This window comes from Diorhabda carinulata, chromosome 8 (assembly GCF_026250575.1).
Source record: "Diorhabda carinulata isolate Delta chromosome 8, icDioCari1.1, whole genome shotgun sequence".
In the NCBI taxonomy this organism is placed as follows: Eukaryota; Metazoa; Arthropoda; class Insecta; order Coleoptera; family Chrysomelidae; genus Diorhabda; species Diorhabda carinulata.
This window is the reverse complement of record NC_079467.1, coordinates 6014748-6035117: the sequence shown is the minus strand read 5'-3', so window position 1 is coordinate 6035117 and position 20370 is coordinate 6014748. Positions and strand designations below refer to the sequence as shown.

The following is a 20370-nucleotide window of genomic DNA, read 5'->3' as shown; positions in this document are numbered from 1 at the left end:
AAGACCAAGATACAAATATTGAAGTCTGCTTGTAAGAAAGAAGCTTCGTTGTAGTAATTTTATTGCGGGGGATAGAGAAATTTTTGAGTGGATATGGATTATTTTAGGAATGACTCCAATATAGGAAACTTTTTTTACTGCAGATCTGAGATTTTTTGAATAGTTTTTTTTCTTGTAGCACCTACTTACTATGCATATGTCCGCGCGTCCGCCTACTGTTACTCATAGAAAAAATTGAGGATTTGAGAAGAACGAAATAGCTGACAAACTCGCTAAAGTATGGGCAGACAAACCCTTCATAAGACCTGAACCCTTCATATGACTTGAGTTATCATCTACAGAACAATAGAGAAAGCATTGGAAAAGATCTTGGTTAGGGGTAATACCAGTTATTGCGGTAATCAGAGGCTGAGACAGGCAAAAAGTCTCATGGGAAACTATAACCAGAGAAGATCTACTGAATGTATTAGACTAAGTAAGAGCAACCTACGAATACTAACAGGGATTCAATGAACACCTGAAAACCGTAGACTTACCAAATAATTCAACGCGCACGTTCTAAACTTTTTGAGAGGACCGGGACTAATACATCAGCTGTAAACACTGGGATCCTCAGTACCGCAGTAAGAAAGGGGAACAGAATAGATCCTTTGGGTCGCAGTGTCCATAGTACCCTAATATACCTTTTTAAAGGAATAACTATTCTTTCATTCTGGAATAAGAAAACTTCAATTCAAGCATCCAGAACTGACTTATCATCGGTAATGCTTATTTGGAATTAGGGAAGCAGAATAGTCCGCATCCAGGACAATTACGAAACAAGGAGTCTGGTATATAACGTAACTGTAGAGAGATAAATTTAGTCAGTAGCAGATATGAGGAAATCCATACTAAATCGATAAAAAGCTAACTCACACACTTAACTACCTTTGTCACTCAGTATATGTTTGAAAAAGTTCACACACAATCTACGAATCAATGGACCAATTAGTACTAATTAAGTTAACATTTGACATGAAGAAATTAGTCCTTGATTTTACCAATAGATCGCGCTAGTTACAAGTGTACTTTTATTTAGATTCCAATAGATGGCGCTATTAATATTAACAATTTCGTTATGACCAGCTACATTCCCAGACTATAAATATCTATACTAACGGTGGAAGAGGTACTTTGGAGTATCGTGGAGATTTTCCAGTACTATGACTTCTGCGAAAAGTGGAAAAACCACTTAGAAGACCGCTTGCCGAATAAGTTGTAAGACTGAAGAAATATGGCACATAGGAGGCTGTCGAGTGCGTTTTGTAGAAGGAAAACAAACTATAGATGCCATAGAAGTACAAAAATTTACCAGCGCAAAAGGACAAGGATACTCTTCATAATCCATTTACGCTACGTAACCATCACATTGTAATAAGAAATTGTCTTAATAGCGCTAGCTCCCTTAGAATTCTAGCTAAACTATAGAGAATGGTACACTCCTAAAATAAGAGCCTACCAATCAGAAAGGGAGAAAATGAAGAGAAACTTCAACTGCGAAGCTCAGTAATAAGACCAACACTATAGAATATATGCTTCGATGGAATTTTGACAATAGAACATCCAGCAGGATTGACTTTTATAGACTTCGATAACGGTATCGTAATGGAGGTTGTATACAAAGAAAAATAGGATTTATTTATGTAACAACCGGCTTCAAATTACTATAAAAACCAAGAAGGTATTCCTTTATCTAGGAGTTTAGTTGTTAATTTTCGCGTAAATGATGTCCCAAAAGTGGCGACAGTGCTAGCTCTTTCTGGACCTATCCTCAATTTAATGGGATCAAGAGCATCCCAAATGAAAAGAAATCTGAATTTTGCTCATTCTGAAATGCTTTATGCTGCTCTAGACACCCATAAAGTTACTTGCAACTGATATCTACCACTAGTTACCAGCATCTAATGCAAAATGTGTGCAGCAGAGGTACCATTCATTGAAAATATCTTTATACAAAGGAAGAAAAAATACAGGGCGAATCATACGTCATGGTAGCAAAGATAATGGATTACTTCACAGACCATGTGGACATAGTTGCTTGAAAAATTATTCTTTGCCTGCATAATAGCAGAATTTGGAGATTCTTCGTATTGTAGAGAACAAGAAGACAAACAAAGATATAAAAACAACACAGGTGTACTATTTGGACAAGACAATATGATAACAGGACACTAAGAATGAATCATGAGACATATTATCCAAGACAAAGGAAAGAGAGATAGATGAATATAGAGCCCTATATGCAAGTTAGTAGGATTCCGGAATTCCGGTTTTCATGTCTTGAGAAGAAACTGTTGAAATTTATAATATCTCTAGTAAGGACAAATATTACCCTTGAGGCATACGAGATGAGAAATAGTGAATAATTGTGAATCAAGAATCTTAACAATGCTATTATTGCGAAAATTTGGATATATAAATATATATATATATATATATATATATATATATATATATATAAATATTTATTTAGACTTACCTTATAACTTGGACAACAATGATGGTCTTTGCAGCCCTCTCCAAGACACGTTACTAAACAGTTTGGCGCATACTTGGAATTTAAACTATCCAAACTAGCATTTTTTTTGAAAAACTCTGGTTGTATCGTAACGTGAGTTATACCATTGTCATTAAAAAATTCTTTTACTTCTTCTATTAATCGTTTGTAAGCCTAAAATAGAGTAATAGATAGTTTATGGAGATTGTTCCAAGGTCATATCAAATAGTATTCTCATATATACAAGTATTTCAAAAAAGGTGAACCCGTCTCTAGGATAGATAGTAAATTGAAAGATATTTGAGGTGTGCTCAGTAAAAAATACACATTTTTATACGAATATGTTTTGGAAAGCTGATACATCCGATGAAATTTGTTTTTATGTCTGACTCTCATAGAGGGCGCTAGTTACACGGTTCGTACCAAGTAGTATTGAATATAATTTTTTCATTATTATATTTATTAAGCGAAATTTCAAGTGAACATAAACATCATTTTATTTTAAACCAAAAAGGTACTCTTGATAAAACTCGATACTGTTTTCGGAATATTTTGATTTAAAAATTATGAAGTGATTACCGATGCAGGTATAAAGTAATGACAAATGTATTAATTAAACAAAAAATCACATGAAAGGCTAATAAAATAGAATTCAATTAGGTGTTCAAAATGTTCTCCGTTTTCACGAATCTACAAGTTTATTCTTTTTTCCATAGTATCCATTAATCTTCTAAACGGCTGGGAATCAACTATGAGGTCATTGAATTGAAATCTGACTTTCAATTCTTGAGGGGAATTTACCACTGTAGCATAAAATTTTTCTTTAAGATACGAGCAAGCTGTGTAATCCAAGGTATTAAAATTGCATGACCGAGGAGGCCAATAAATCGGAGCTTCTGCACCACTATCAATCCATCTATTCCGAAAAAGGTTACTCAACCAATTACGACACCTTCTATCAAAATGTGATGCGGCTCCATCGTGCAAAAAAAATAGAGATCTTCGCTCGTTTAGTGTTAAATCTTAAATAAATGATTGCTTAAAAAATCCACGTATCATTTGAATTTTTAGGTAGAATGTGATGACCTATTAATTTTTTTTCTAAAGTTGCTGCCCAAATATTAACTTTAAATGAGTGTTGGTAATGTGATAACCTTTTGACATGTGGATTCTCATCACACCAGTTTGGGCATTATGGAAGTTGTCAAGTAAAAGTGGCCCCGTCCGTAGAAAGAATACATTCTAAAAAATTCGAATTGAGGGCTGTCCTTTCTTGTAATGTTTGGACAAACATCCACTCTAACCGGTAGATCGTCTGGCAAGAGCTCTTGGACTTGTTTGTAATGATAAGGATGTAGCTGTTGCTCTTTAAGTATCTTTCAAGTACTTGAAAAAGACGTATTTGTTTATTTTGCCACATAACTCTTGGATTTTGGGCAACTAGATTTAAAAACTTATTTTCTTTATTAATGGTTCTTGTTGTTCTTGGTCTACCAGAATTTATTTTTTTAGGTCTCACATTCCCAGTTTCTCGACAACGTCGTTCAATGACACTAAATGTATTTTTACTTGATACATTTCTTGGAGGAAACTTTTCTGCTTAACGCGTAACTAGAGTTTCCTAAACAATCACATGAGGTTAATAACATGTCAGTGTATTTAAAATTTGAGTACATTTTAGTTAACAATATTTAATTTAACAAATAACAAGATTTCAGAAATGATATTATTATTGACTCAACGTCGTAACTATTAATGTATGACAGTTTTCTATGGCAAATTCAAAGAAAATGTTATTGCCGTGTAAAAAGTTGAATAATTATGTTTAGTCAGCTATTGGGGGCATAGGTATGAAACAAACTACAGTTTCACAACCGCAATACATGATCATCAAATTATTGTTTGTTTCATTCTAAGGCCTCCAATAGCTCAGTGCCCATACTTATTTAACTTTGAAAAACGTTACAAGAAACGAAAAACCTCATTCCCAATTTTTTCAAATGTATTCGTTAAACCGATGGGGTCTCATTTACGCGACAAAAAATTCAATTCATGTAATGCTCACTAATTAATAATAATAATAATTAATAACTTTATCAATACTTTATACCAGCATCGGTTATTACTTTAGAATTTTCAAATCAAAATATTCCGAAAACGGTACACAGTATCGAGTTTTATCAAGAGTATCTTTTTAGTGCAAAATTAAATGATGTTTAAGTTTACTTGAAATTCTGCTCAATAAATCTAATATTAAAAAAGTTATGCTCAATAATACTTGGTACGAACTGTGTAACTAGCGCCCTCTATGAGAATCAGACATAAAAACAAATTCATTGGATGTATCAGCTTCCAAAACAGACCAATGTTGTAGTGATTTTTAGATTATTTGCATTTGTAACGAGTAATTCTTGCAACTCGAAAACTTATCCACAAATTTTTGTGTTGTATTGTTGTCCAATTGTATTGTACATTTTTGTCCCAGTTTTATAAGTGCACTCCTGTGCGCTGGGTATTTATATAATTGGGTCAAAACATTCGAGTTTAACCAAAGTCATATTTTAAATACATAGTATGTAATTTCTTTTACAAATGAATTATTGGATAGACGTAATCTTTATCATCACACTCTATTCAACTCACACTGCTTATCTGTTTGTATGGTAAAAATTTTGTAACCATAACTTTTCGTAAATCAATTTGAAATTTTGCATGCTTACTTACTCCAGGTGACAATACATGAATGAATCAAAAAATCTACGAATTAATTGACTAATTAGTGGTAATTAATTGTTAAGTTAACATTCTATATAAGTTTCGGTTTTAACATATCCAATAATTAGTTTTGATATAAGTAATTATAATTGATTATTGGAACTGACTATTTGAAAAAAAATCGTCGTTGCACAACTTGAGTAGATTCAATAGAAGAACTGGATTATTCGAAGCTAACGGGAAAGAAACCGTGCAAGAACGAAGCGTTAGTTAAGATGGAAAGACTTAGAACTCTGGTGTAAAGTTGATCAATTGTGTATCATTTTAACACAAATATTGGACAAGACATAAGCAAATTGTGCTTTGGGATTGCACTCTAGAAGGTAAGGACCACTGATAGACAATAGGGTCTATCTTTATGCAATTTGATTTTAGAAGTAAACAAATGTTAGGACATGGGAAGTATTTAAATTATTGATTACAAAATTTTAGTAATATAATTACATGACTAAAAAGTAATAACACATATATTATAAAAAAACAATTTAAATACCAAACTTTATGAACGTTTCAAAGCGTCAGAAGTTGGTAAAAATAAGGTTGCAAACAATTTTCTAAAACAATACCAGAAGTGTAGGCGCTTTAATTTTATATGAATTTGATCTCTTTCAAGAATAGTATACGTTGTGTTAAATCCTTTCATCCTCTCAAGGGTCCACACTGGTATTGTTGTGATAATTTTTTACGAACTAACCTTGTCCGCCACGATCCCTAAACTGTCCTTATTTTTTTACTTTTTCGTGCACTTTTAAACCTTCATAAAGTGTTGTTTTTGAAACAATATTATATATATTATATTATTTTGAGGGCCAAAATGTATCATTTATAATTTACTTGGTTAACTGATCGAACTTTGAACCAAGTAATAGTCAATGAATATCATATTACCATATTAGCTGAATTTGATTTACAATAAAATCTATACTAAATAAATATTGGGCTCTGTACTTCAAAGATAACACAAAAATAAATGACAAAGTACAAAAATTAAGTATATCAACCGTGTATCAGCAAGTCATGATTAAATTAAACTATATACATATTGTGTATCATTCATTGAAATACCTTGTGATATATTTTCTGCTCTTTCATCCACAAACCATCTATTTTGTAAGCTCCATCAAGCTAGCAGCCAAATATTCGGAAAGATTAAAAAAATATATATATATAAACTAAACTAAAAATATCTATCAAATGCTCCTAATCCTCTTGTTCCAAAACCATTTTCCTTTTTGTCTAAAGTCTTAGCGAAACCTGAAAAAAATTATCTAATTTTTCCGGATTCTTCATTGCGCACAGGCCTGTGAGTTGGCTGTGCGCGCGCGCAGAACTTGATGAACCGCAGTCTCCATGGGATGGAGTAACGGTCGTTTGATTTACTAATTATGTAACGTAATTACATAATAAATGGATCTCTCAAAAGTTATCGGCATGGTTAGATGCAAAGTATAGCATGTCAAACTAATATTTGAAGTAAAAAAAGGAACTGGTAGTGCATGTTTGTGTTATAAAAAGTTAATATTGGAAGTGCATTAGGAAACATGTGACTTTTGAGAGATCCATTTATTACTGTAATTACGTTACTTAATTAGTAAATAGAACGATCTCCTATCGTCTACACTATTTCAATCACTTAATTCAAATTGATTCAAACATCAAAACAAACGACCGTTACTCCATCCCATGGAGATTTTGCGGTTCATCAAGTTCTGCGCGCGCGCACAGCCAACTCACAGGCCTGTGCGCAATGCAGAATCCGGAATAATTAATTAACTTTTTTTCAGGCTCCGCTAAGACTAAGGAAAATATTTTTGAAACGAGAGAATTAGGAGAATTTAATAGGAAGTTTTAGTTTTTCTAGAGGACATTTTGAGCCGGAAATAAAAAATCTTTTCTAATATTTACAACCACGGTTTTAAATAATATCTTTTTATCGAATCAACGAAAAAATTCGGGGTTTGGATTTTCATAACGAGCATTGAAAATCCTTTCGATTCATCTACATATTTTTTAATTTTTCCGAATATTTGGCTGGTAACTTGATGGACCATATTTTATACACGTTTACAACTCTCAAAAATTCATCATTTACTGGGGATTTCCCCTCAAAAATTTTATTATGTAAAATATAATCAAATATTTTTAAATAAATAATACATTAAAGATGATAAAATATCGTTAAACATATAATAAATTTTGAACAATAAATAAATTCATTCAGCAACATTTTTTTTAAATTCTTTATATATGAATGATCAAAAACTTCAAATAACAAATCATTTTCTTCGGATTCTGATTCTTCTGATTCCATAACCATATTTTGTAACATTTAAATCGATATTCTGCTACGCAAATTATTCTATATAATTTTATATACCTATATTTGAACTCATAAAAATCCTTAAAAATATAGCATCCCTAAAATCATCCCATCCCACATTTTCCCCCTATTTTTGAGAGGGGGAATCCCGCGTTTCACACAGATGGCCCAAAGTTGATTCAATTTTATAATTCAAGTTCAGAGCCCTAGAGGAATTTGCTAGCTTGACAATATGTCGAGTTGGCGAATTTAAGACAAAATTGGTTAATTTAATGTTGGTAGACATTTTGCAGTTTGTCTTGATGACTCATTGTTGTGTTGTGCCCGTGCTTTTGTGTCTTTTTAATTATGGATAGTGTTAGCTGTGGTTAATTTTTCAAAATGACTTTCAATAAATGTTGTGTATAACATTGAGAATCTATTAATGTTCCCACATCTTCATAAGGACCTAAAATATTTAAATAGATGGCTGCCGGCTATAAACGATACTAAATTAACTTTATTATGAAGTTCAAGTGATGAAATTTATCAAAATTGGGTCTAATTACTTGATATGTAACATTTTAATTAACTATATTTGTACGTAATATTTTGTTTAAAATCATATATATTTTCTTAAGTTTTATTTTTACTTTAATAAATACACACACGTTATGTTTAGATTATTATTATAATTGAAAGATTATCAGATTACTTTCAAAAACCTTTTTGTCTAAATTTTACTTGAATAACTTAAAAAATAACTTAATATTTTTCTTAGATTACAACTAATAAATTTTTCAAATTTGTTTTTTCATAATAGTTCTCAAAATTTCATCTTTTGTGATAATATATCTTGAAAATATACTGTTTTCGTAATATTATTAACAAAAAAATAAATTTGAAAATTCATAAGTTTATTTAAATTAGGCGCCACGAATAAAATTCAAATTTACCAGTATTTGATGAAGGATGTCGTATTAGTTGGTGAAGTTCAGACCCCCAATCGACGTTATTTTGGTTAGAACAGTCAAGGATTTGCTTTTTAAACTTTCAGTCGTCATGGTGAAGGTAAGACGAATCGAGAATACAAACTGTATTTCCGTTGGAATAATTGATATTCTCGTAATTGTAACTGACTCATCTTTAAATTTTAATTTGAGTATCGTTGTGTCAATCTCATTACCCATCAGTTTTATTATCACCAAGGGCGTCAGATTGCATAATATTGGTTGGTTTGAATTTCGAAGCATGAGACTACTGAGCTCTCTTCAATGATTATGTGGTGATAAACTAGTCATATACAAAAAGAATCAGTTGAACAATTTATGGCCTCGTCTTCTTTATTACACAGTCAATAGATTTTAATGACTGCAGACTACCGTTTTTCAATGGGACGATTACCAGCAATACTTGGAGAAATCGTTAGCAGATGGGTCGTTGAATAATGAAAAGTTCTCGAGTCATTGTGCAGATCTTCAATGATCAAGAGCTTCCAGAGTGATTTGGTGCTTAACCATTGTTTGTACATTTGTCCCAAATCATAATTTTGAAAGCTACTAAAACTTTTACCATTGCAGAGTAACTTGTAATTTTACATGTCGGTTGTTCAGTGGTTTGGAAATTTAATTTTAACCCTGAATTAGTCGTATGACATCTTAACATCTTTCTAACAGGGTGGTCGTTGTTTCAGAAGAAGCAACTGCCACTGCAATTTCGGATCTCACACGAGTACTTGCCAAAATCAATGACATGAAGAACGTCTTTCCAGATCCACCTGGGTTATACAGTCATGTGTCACTCGTTCTATATTTAAGTAGCTTGATATATTAGATTACACAAATTAAATTACTGAACGCCTAAATATTTGACAATATAACAAAACTTTTTCATTATTGACATTATTCTACATTTTCAAAATCTAAAATAGTATGTTATTCGGGAGGAGAAGAAATAGAACAATTCAAAAACCATGAAAATGAGACTAACCGTTCTCGAGTGTTCGAAAAAACCTAACTTGGTTTTATACAGACTGAGTGGTATTTACATTGTTGTCAGATCTTTCCTTTTTCCGGAAAAATAATGAACTTTCTTATTTCAAATAGATCACCCTGTATATTTTTCGCTTTTGGAAATCCTTAAGATATACTTATTGTTCTTCATCGTATGTTGCCTAAATGTCATAATTTCGGAGTTATAGCTACATTTGCGTTATCTCCGCCTAAATTAAAATAATACATTTAGGCGATTATAACTACTACAATAAAAACTTTTACGTTTCAATTAATTATTATTGTTGAAATTTATTGAAAGTCACAAGTCACATTAACATTTTAATGATATTCGTATATCGCGAAAGGCGTAGAAGTCAACAAGAAACGTGTAATATCTTTAATGATTTATATCCTAACCGAAATCCCATAACAAGATCTATTGTCAGTAAATTAGTAGAAAAGTTTAACGAAACTGGTTCATTAAAAGATTTATCCAAATCAGTACGTAGAAAAATTGCATCAACCGAAAACAAATATTTAGATGTTTGTGTCCTGTTAGAAGACCATCCACACTTAAGTACTAGATAAATATCCGTGATAATTTTTACGTGATAATAAATTCCATCCACCCAAAGTAACGTTGGTTCTAGAGTTGTTCGATGACGATTTTGATAGACATGAAGAGTTTGCAGACCCAATGATGGAAAAATGTTACAATCAAAACGATCCAGATCTTATGTTATGCGATGAGGCCACTTTTTGTATTAATGGAAACGTAAATCGGCATAATTGTAGATACTGTTCACGTAACAATCCTCGTTGGATGAGTGAATCTCACTGAATGTATGGGCTGGAATAATAGGCGACAAAGTAATTGGTCCTTTTTTGAGGGTAATTTAAATGGTCCAACGTATTCAGATTTATTGGAAAATGTATTATACCTGAGTTGGGTCGGATATTTCTAAATCCAAAAGTATTTTTAATTACATTAAAATAAAAATTCAGAAAATAACAATATCCAAACGACAATATTTGGCTACAACTAGATGGTGCTCCGCCTCACTATGTGTGTGTATTGAGGCAATACCTAAATAATGTGTTTCCTAGAAGATGGATTGGAAGGCGTGGTTTTATCTAATGGCCCCCGCGATCATCCGACATGATTCCTTTAGACTATTTCCTGTGGGGTCACTCAAAAAACTTCGTTTATAAAACAAAACCTGCCAATATTCAGGAATTAAAAGATAGGATTACCACAGAGATAAAAAGAATTGAACAGTCAGGAATGTTGCAAAATGTATTGCAAAGTTTTAAAAATCGCATGGCTTATTTTATTGAAGTAAATGAATAACTTTCTGAGCGTCTGTTTTAATTTTTTTCACTGTATGTTTTCTAAGATCGGCAATTTTTCTACTTCAAAAATGTGGATCTACTTCTAAAATGACACAAACATTTAAAGATTTTTCTTTAGTTATTGTAGATTTTCTGCGCCATGATTTGGATAAATACTTTACTGCACCAGTTTCGTTAAACTTTTTACTAACTTAATGAAACTAGACCAATTGACGAGATTCGTTTTAGCACATGAAGTATTAAAGAATATTCAAATTAAACGAGAAAAATAAGGATTTCTAAAAACACAAAATATATAGGGTGATCCATTTGAAATAACAAAATTCATTATTTTTCCCAAAAAAGGAAAGTTTTGACAACAATGTAGGTACCACCATAATACTGGCCGTAACACAAGGCTCTTGTGCACCGAAATTTATAAAAATCGCACAAACCGTTACCGAGGTAATTGAAGCGTTCCATACATAAAACTCACTTTGTATGTTAAGATATATAAATAAAGCGATTAATAAAATTAAAGAATAGCGAAAATTACTGAACATTTTGGCTTCTTACCTTTGGATTTTGAAAAATGATATGCACTGTTGATATGACCTTGTTTGCCGTCAATTGCCATATGTGAAAATCGTGAATATTCACAATATCAGGAAAATGATTGAGCAATTCAATTTTCAACGATTCAATGTCAATTGTGTCCGGCATAGTTTGTAATAGAATAAGGCAGCTTTCTTTCACTAAAAAATATATTATGTATAACCTCTATATTACGAAGTTCAACAAAAACTTTTTATATATTATATAGATATTAACAATTCCATATCGTGAAGTTTCTTAATGGCATATTGTTTAACAAACAAAGAATAATCCTCCAGAAGTATGATTTTTGCAGCATGAGCCGTAGGTATACCAGTAGGAAATTAGTATTCCATGCGAGTTATACACCTCACTGTTTCTACGTCTTTAATACATAACAGAGAAATGATGTAACAAATGACATGAGCTTGAACTTTGAATAAGAAAGAAACGGTATTTTTATTATTTTTGGAAGGTTTCAAACAAATATTTAATTATTTACAATATTGACGGTTACATTGTTGTACACAATTATATGTACAATTATAAGAAAATAGCGTTGTCACTGCATCAAATTTAACATTTCTTAGGAGACTTAATAATAAATGTAGCTGCAACACTATAAAATCATTGTTTAATTAGGTGAGAAAACGGATTTAAAGACATACGATGTACCTCATTGTATGTCGTCGAAGCGGCATAGTGTAGACTAGAAACTTGATTATGAGAAAGGATCGAGGCAATGAGTCAAACACGGCTTCAATGGTTGGCCACCACATTATCATTATAAAATACTAGCGGACCTGACAGACGTTGTTCTGTACAGACTTTTTAAATTCAAAAATTCAAACACACTATTTATTTTAATAAAATAATAGGACCTAGTAACAAAATATTTTCCAGAATTCAATCGCAGCATTAACTGTCGGGACAAAGTGGAATTGTAAAAAAATATTTTTAAATATACGGTATTGCGATCGTGGCGCAGTCTGCCGGATCCATTGTGAAATATTCCAAGATCAACAACAATTTCGTATTAATTAATTAAATAAACATTATCCATTGGACCGAATTGTTAATCTAAATCATGCTCGAATCCTCTGGAATGGTCAAAAAAGATTTATCGATATATATAAAAATGAATCCCTATTTTCCTTGGTCACACCATAACGCGTGAACGGCTGGAAGGTTCTTATCAAAGAAAAAAATTGAAAAATTACTCGGAAAGTTGTAATATTAATTTCTAATCTAACATTAGCGCTTTGGACAATATAAACTTTTTAAATGAACTTTATGACGTTTGACATAGAATTGACAGAATACGTGCTGCAAATATCATCGGAGAGGATGTAAAATGTAAAAAACTGAATATCGTTTAAAACAAATGCTTCGATCGGATTTATTTTATTGATAAAAAATACTTTTAAAATAATTAATTTATTATTTCCCACAAAAAGGATGTAAGAAAACTGAATTTCTTACTGTACATCACGGTTAGTTCAGAGCAATTACGCCTAATACTAAAAGTTCAATTTATATGGAGTTTTGGTAAGTTTGGATAGACTCGAGTCGCAGAACTGCGAGTCAAAGATATACTAGAGCAAGTCAAACTGACAAGCAACGCGAATCGCGGTATGAACGGAATCGATGGAATCGAAATGTTGCGTTTAACCCCTATCGAGCTGCATTTCATTATATGATAGAAATCGAGTAAAATTCAAAGCAAATCGTTGCTATTGAACCAATGAACGTTGTATGCCAATGTTGCAAGGCATTTAAGTGAAAAAATTGAGCTCATGGATTGTGTTGCGCGAGCGGTCAAGTCAAATTGACGCCATTGGTACCGCCACCAGAACCATTACATTAATTGGTTTCCTGAAATGGGCCAGATTATAAACATTTTTTGACTCATATTCGGCAATACAATAATTGTTTTCAAATGACGTCGTTTGGTGTAACAAAAGTTATTCAAGAAAATTTTTAACCAACCAAAATTCAGGGTCAAATATATCATTGAACAGGTTCCTTATTGCCAACGCCGAATAGTGACTACAAATTCTTGCAAATTTATTTTAAAGACGATTCAGTCGATCAGTGTTGGGCACACAATAATTCGGTGAAAAGGCCAATTGTGGAACAAATCCAACCGTTTTTTCATCAACATAACGAATTGATTGTATTATTCTCGACCGGTTTGGACCGCATGATGTCTGATAATCACAAAATTCTCATCCAAGCTGATAAGACAACAATCACAACAAGTCGCTATTGTCGTCGTGGGTGAAAATTTAAAAAACCGAGATATTGTTAAACCCTACAAAAAAGTTAGTTCAACGATTTATTATTCAGACAGACTGATGGTTAGGGAAAATGAGGATAATTATCTTTTAAAATGTCGACGTCTCTTCCACCAATACGATGTGGATATGTACATGAAAGTTGGAACTGAGCGATTGACATTAATCAGGTTGAACAGGTTGAAATGCACAGAATTTAGGTAGAACAACTATTCTCCCAGCGACATATGCATGAATACGCTCAGGATGCCACATCTCTTATTGAATCTACAAGTAGATAAAATAACTAATTTGTTTTTGGATTTGTGAGCAATGCTAGTAACATAGTCTGGATAGTTATAGACAAATTCGGGAGTACCTGATGATTTATTATAGAAGGACTTCAAAATGTTTGTGTGTGTTTGTCAGTAAAACCGAACATAATTGCATTTACCTCGGACATTAAATCCCCGTTTCTAAACGAAGATATTATTGAGGGAAAATACAAATTTAAATATCTAGAGATAACAGAGATAACCCCAAGCAGGTTAGAACAACACGAGGAAGATCCTTGGAAGTTTTTAACTGTCCAGCTTGAGCACTTGTTATCACAGATATCTATTGGAATATTTAGAGTATTAATAAGCAGAATCTAGTCCTCTTGTTTTAAATTGTGATTGTTGGTTATATGTGTTTCAATTTGAATGATTTTTAAACTTTATTTTGAAACATATCTGTTATGAACTAATATAAAATAAAAATTCTGTCTTTGGTTGTTATGTTCGAACGGCAATACCCTTGTCCTCGATGTTGCTAGAATGTGTGCGTTTTCTGTTGAATAGTACGATTTCTCTAACCAAGTACATCTCATGAGCGTTCTTCCTAGTGATCGAGAAGCATCTAAATGATATGTACCACGATTGTAATGAAGAAATGCTGGGAATAAGATAAGTTACCCAGGCTGCATGCCTCCATATCCGCAGACAGAATATCCGCGACATAATAACCGTAAACAATTAATCCTTACCTTAACCAAAACCTACAAGAACCTAAACGAAATGAACAAATTGTACAAACGCAACGTCAACACAGACATACATTCCGAGAAATTAGCAAAATAACGGAGATTTTTTATATCGGATAATTTTTATAAGGATCAATTATTTGCGGATATTTTCTCCGCGGATATAGATGCTTGTCACCGTTACCCAAACCTTTAAAATTATACAAAAATGATTCAAAAGCCATTACTGAAGCATATGCTGAGGTAATTGAGGCTGCAATCAAATACTTGTAATCACTAACTTCCTGTTCGAGCATCTTATAAGATACTTGCTATCAAAAGATGCTTGGAAATTAATCTAAAAAGAAACTATCAGAAATGTTACTAATAACTTCATTTTGAAAGTCACGCAGCAAAAGCCCTCTGGAAGTATCTTTCCAGTCTTGATTACTTCGAACAGTTCCGCTATAACTTAGGTACCGATAGACCAAAAAAATTTGGATCTCTGTAGAACCGAAGTATACCTCCTCACTAGTTTACTCACAGGACTTTAACATTTCAACAGTATCTGATAACGTCTAACCGAGACTAACGATAGACATTCTGCTAAGAGGAAGAAGTTCTTTCATTACTCCTAATTTTCAAATATCTCGCCAATGCAAGCATATGCGGAGAATGCTTTAGAAAAGAAATCTGCAAGAGTGAAGATCTAGCCTCTTTGAAACTTTGATACTAGAGTTTATTAGAACTGTGAAATGAGAATGCAAGCTGTATTAGTTAAAACATTAAAGTTTAAGTGCAAGCTAATTCCCAATCTATATTTTCATGAACAAGCCCCACTTCCAGTATTTGTTTTTAATAATAAGATGGAACAGTTTCCCTCCTCTCCTTTTCTCTTTGTTTTTTTATAATCAAGAGACGTTGATGAATAGCTCTATGTAATGTATTGATTGTAATGTTTTTATCTCATCGCATCTAGACTTCTAATATATACTTACTATAAGGATAACTCAAAAACATTGTTACTGTTGAAGATATTAACGACAATATTGGATCTATGTATTTGGCAGTGTTTTTGTCGCTGAAATATACCATTAGAGCACATATCACAACAAGGATACAACCTGAAACAGAATAAAATTATAAATGAGATTAAAAAAACTATTATCAACATTAATTCATACGTAAAAACAACTATATGAAATATTTAACAAAAAAGAATATTATTAATTGCTGTATAGATTACGAAGATTATAAAATCAAATATTCTATACGTTTTATGTTACGAGGGTTGCTACTTAAGTTTTGAGATATGGAAACACTGATGTGAATATGCCAAATCTGACACTGCCCTCATAAAGACATTTTTAATTCGTTTTCGACTTTCAATCGTGCTCGCACTTCGCTACAGGATGAATTTCGTGAAGGTCGTCCAAAACCGGCTGTGCCAGAACACATCGATACTGTGCCTAAACTAATATTGCAACATCTTCATGTGACATACCATGTTATTAAGGTATACTTTGGCTGACAAAAAGATTTTTTACGAGGATGGTCGAAGAAGTACCTAGCCTGACCTAAAGATGGCGGTAGTTGTACACAACAAGAAAGTACACAATCTACATAGCAATGTTTCAAGTATGGACTACACTCCATAGTTTCAAGTTTGACGACGCCACGTTGTTTAGTATTTGTTTGGCAGCCATCAATATTGAACGATTTCAGTGAATTTGTAAACATGGAAATAATCGGTCATTGTTATGTGATACAATACTTTCATTTGCCTTAGCCAAATCAATATTAAAGCTGAACTAGATTCTACTCTGGCTGAGACTGCTCCTTCGGTATTTATAATAAAATATTGGGCAGTAGTGTTTAAACATGGCCGGCATCGCAGTGGTCGACCAAATGAAGTGACTCCACAAAGCCTAGCAGATATAGTAGGCATTTCAAAAAGTGCGGTACATCGCATATTAACAGAGAATTTGGAGATGAGAGAGCTAAGCGCAAGATGAGTGCCGCGTTTGCTGACAATGGAACAAAACGGAATGTTTCACAGAAATAATGCCGAATTTTTGCACCGTTTCATAACCATGGATGAAACGTGGGTCCAACATTTTATACCCGCATTAAAAGAACAATCAAAACAATGACAATGGCTGGTTCCAAAAAGGCAAAGACTGTTCCATCTGCAGGCAAGGTCATAATAGATAATTTTGATTTCACTATCTTGAAAAAGGATAAAGTATCAATGGAGAGTATTATTCGAACTTATTATAACGTTTGAGCGAAGAAAACAAGCAAAAACGTTCACATTTGGCTAAGAAGAAAGTGTTGTTTCATCAAGACATTGCACCACATCACACATCCGTTATTGCAGTTTGAATTGGAATAAAGTTTGAATTGCTACCTCATGCACCCTATTCACCAGATTTAGTCCCCTCGGATTATTTTCTGTTGCCATCCTTGAAAAAATGGCTGGGTGATCAAATATTTTCCAACAATGAAGAGGTGATGTCGGCTATTTTGAGGAGCTTGACGATTCTTATTATAAAAATGGTATCGAACTTATTGAACATCGCTGGGAAAAGTGTATACAGCTAACGATGAGAAATAAATATACTTTTTTCCAATAGTTTCGTGTTTTCTCAGTAGGGCCAGGTACTTCTGGGACCATTCTCGTATATAAACTGGCCGTCAATAATTAATTATTTGTGGTTTTTAAATTACTTACAATTACAGAACTCAAGGCATCCAAAAGTCAGGGGTAAGATAGAGTTATCGAAATGTTATCAATAATTTTATTAAATGTTTTGTATTTAGAGCTATATGCCGGATAATTTATTGCATACATAATTTGAACATGTTTACTTTAGAATACAATCAAAACAAAAAATGTTTTTTATTTTTAATTTAAGTCTCACGCCATTATCGAGCAAATCGAAATGGAAGTATTTATTTATAAAAATAAATAGAATTAGTTATTTACAACCTAAAAGGGGTTATCGTAAATTTCGAAAGTGTTCATAATAAATGATTCAACTGATTCTTACCAACTGTATATATTAATATTTTCGAAATCGGATCATTTATCCGAGTCACGGTCACAAACTAGTGTTATACGTGACCATGTTTGTGTATTTATGTCACTACTCGATTGATCAAAATCAAATCGAACATAATGATGTGAAGTTTTCTTCTACTTTTTCAGAATGTTTTGCATTCAAAACATTCAATGAAAATATAACATCTACACTGCATATTACTTCTTGAAATTTGATAAGTTGGGGCAGATAATGTATTAGTGTTTTTGATTAATTTCCTTAATAAGAAAAATATATTAAAGAACTTTTAGATATCGTAAAAACAAATCAAACTTTTGGAGGGAGTTATTCAAAAACTGGAGGACTGCATCAGCTCTGTTGCAATATTCAGTGACTCAACGAAAGCTTTCGCTTGTGCTCCCTCGAGAAAACTCCTTCGTCAACTCAAATTTTTCGGTTTTAATTAATGAATACACAAATTCTGGTAATTTATCCGACTCACTATCTTGTTTGTGAAAATTGAGATTCCTACTTATGCAAGGAAAAATACGAAGATAAGTCAAAAATAAATCTAGGGATAGACGACAGAGGATAAAAATTAAAGCAAATATTGAGAAAAGAAGTTTGAAATCCCAGATAATATACAAAGAGACTTTATAATTATCATTCAAGATTTAAAATTTTGAAATATTAACTTACCGTTAACATCTCTTGTCATCTCCCAAAATCCCTGCCTTTGTTTATGATTTATAACATTAGGATGAATAGTTTTACTTCTAGATAAACGCCTGGCTCCTTGTTGCAAGGATTGGTCAACTACAACTTTACTTAAAACTACATTTCCACTTTCAGTTACATAAAGGAAGCTTCCTTGGTGAAATGTATAACCACCAATAAGCAGGTAACATACTCCATTTAGTAATAAACCTGTTGCTCCTTAAAATATAATAAAAAAATTACAATGGAATAAAATATTTTACTGCAGTTATAGTTTTCGATCATGGATAACTTTTTCATTATATGTGTGACCTGTTTGCTATCTTCAATTATGAATGGAACACATTGTTATGCATAAAAAAATGGGGACCACACTATATCAATTTTAAATAACACAAAACAATATCTAATTTTTTGCGTTCTATTTGTTGTGATATTGGAATTGCTTGTTAATATTTTCCATTACGCTCTGGCTAATACCAACTGCTTAAGCAAACCCTTTCTTGTATTTTTGCCAAAGAAACTAATGTCTCAAGCTTGTGTCTCTAGAGTTATTAAGCTGAATACATTATTCTTTATTTTACCACTGCGTATTTAGAATAGAAGCGATTTGAATTATTTCAAATTCAAAATTCTGTCAAAGAAGAAATAAATGCCTTCAGTGAACGCTACTAAAATAGTCTTAACAACAGTAAACAAACAGAAAGATTAAAAAGAACTAAACCATTGGATCGTTTTTAATATATATTTATGTATATCAAGTTATATTAGTTCCTACATACACAAGCAAAATAATTATCAAAGAAAACAATGAGAAATGATATCGCCGGAGATCAGTCCCAAACATACTCATAATACATGATAGACAACCAACTTACTTATAGTACTGTATGTTGTAAAAATCAGAACTAAAATAAAACTTATACCACTGCGCATTGAAAGCTTAGACACAACATAAAATTCGATAAATGTACGAAGGATGTCTGAAAAATGTCCTCAACCTAAACATGTCCCAAATTTCAGCCATTTTGATGCTGATTTTCTGTCTAACAATTGAGTAAGTGAGTAGTTGTGAGAATTTTTCTAAAAATGGAAAAATTAAGTATCGACTTGACATTATATATTTGTTTTTGAAAGGTAATTCGCCTACGCAAATGAAAGAGGAGCTAGACACTGTATACGGAGACTTTGCTCCATTTATTACGACCGATATTGGACCAAAAGTTTATTCGAATGAACATTTCCTATGCCTCATTGAGGTGGTTTAAGCGCTGAGTAGGATTTCTAACAGATGAAACCTGAAACTAAACAATAGTCAAAAGACTGTAGACTACAAAGGGCGAAAAAGTTGTGAAAAAAGCTAAGACGGTTTTATCGGCCAAAAAAGTGAAGACGAATGTTTTTTTGGATAAACATGGGATTCATAGATCATATTCATAAAGTCGAAACAATACGAAGAGAATATTATGCATCATTGACAGATAAGGTACAGAAATAATTGCAGAAAGCGATCGCATATGAAGGAAATGAAAATGCTCTTCAATCAGACAACTTCTCACATTTCGGGGGATCGTCATAGCTAAAATTAACAAATTGCACTTTGAATTGATTGACCACCACCATTTTTACCAGATCTGGCTACCAGCGACTCTTTTCTGTTATCTAACGTTAAAGTTTCACATGCAGAAGAGATATAGTATCCGACAAGGACGTTATCGTCTACGTAAATGTCTATTTTGAGGAGACAGCAAATATCATTTGGAAGGGTTGAAAAGGTAAAAGCATTACTATATGAGTGTA

The 20370-nt window shown here is 32.4% G+C and overlaps 1 protein-coding gene across 3 annotated transcripts in view; it reads right to left on the bottom strand.

The window, feature by feature from the left end:
* The window catches only part of LOC130897001 (uncharacterized), an 85345-nt gene that overhangs the window by 5578 nt on the left and 59397 nt on the right, over window positions 1-20370 (bottom strand). For all 3 annotated transcript variants that reach the window (XM_057805460.1, XM_057805462.1, XM_057805461.1), the window contains exons 4-7: window positions 18553-18789; window positions 15808-15933; window positions 11513-11691; window positions 2519-2710 (exon numbers count right to left, since the gene is read on the bottom strand). In XM_057805460.1, coding sequence (XP_057661443.1) covers window positions 2519-2710; window positions 11513-11691; window positions 15808-15933; window positions 18553-18789 — 734 coding nt within the window. The remainder of the gene's footprint in view (window positions 1-2518; window positions 2711-11512; window positions 11692-15807; window positions 15934-18552; window positions 18790-20370) is intronic.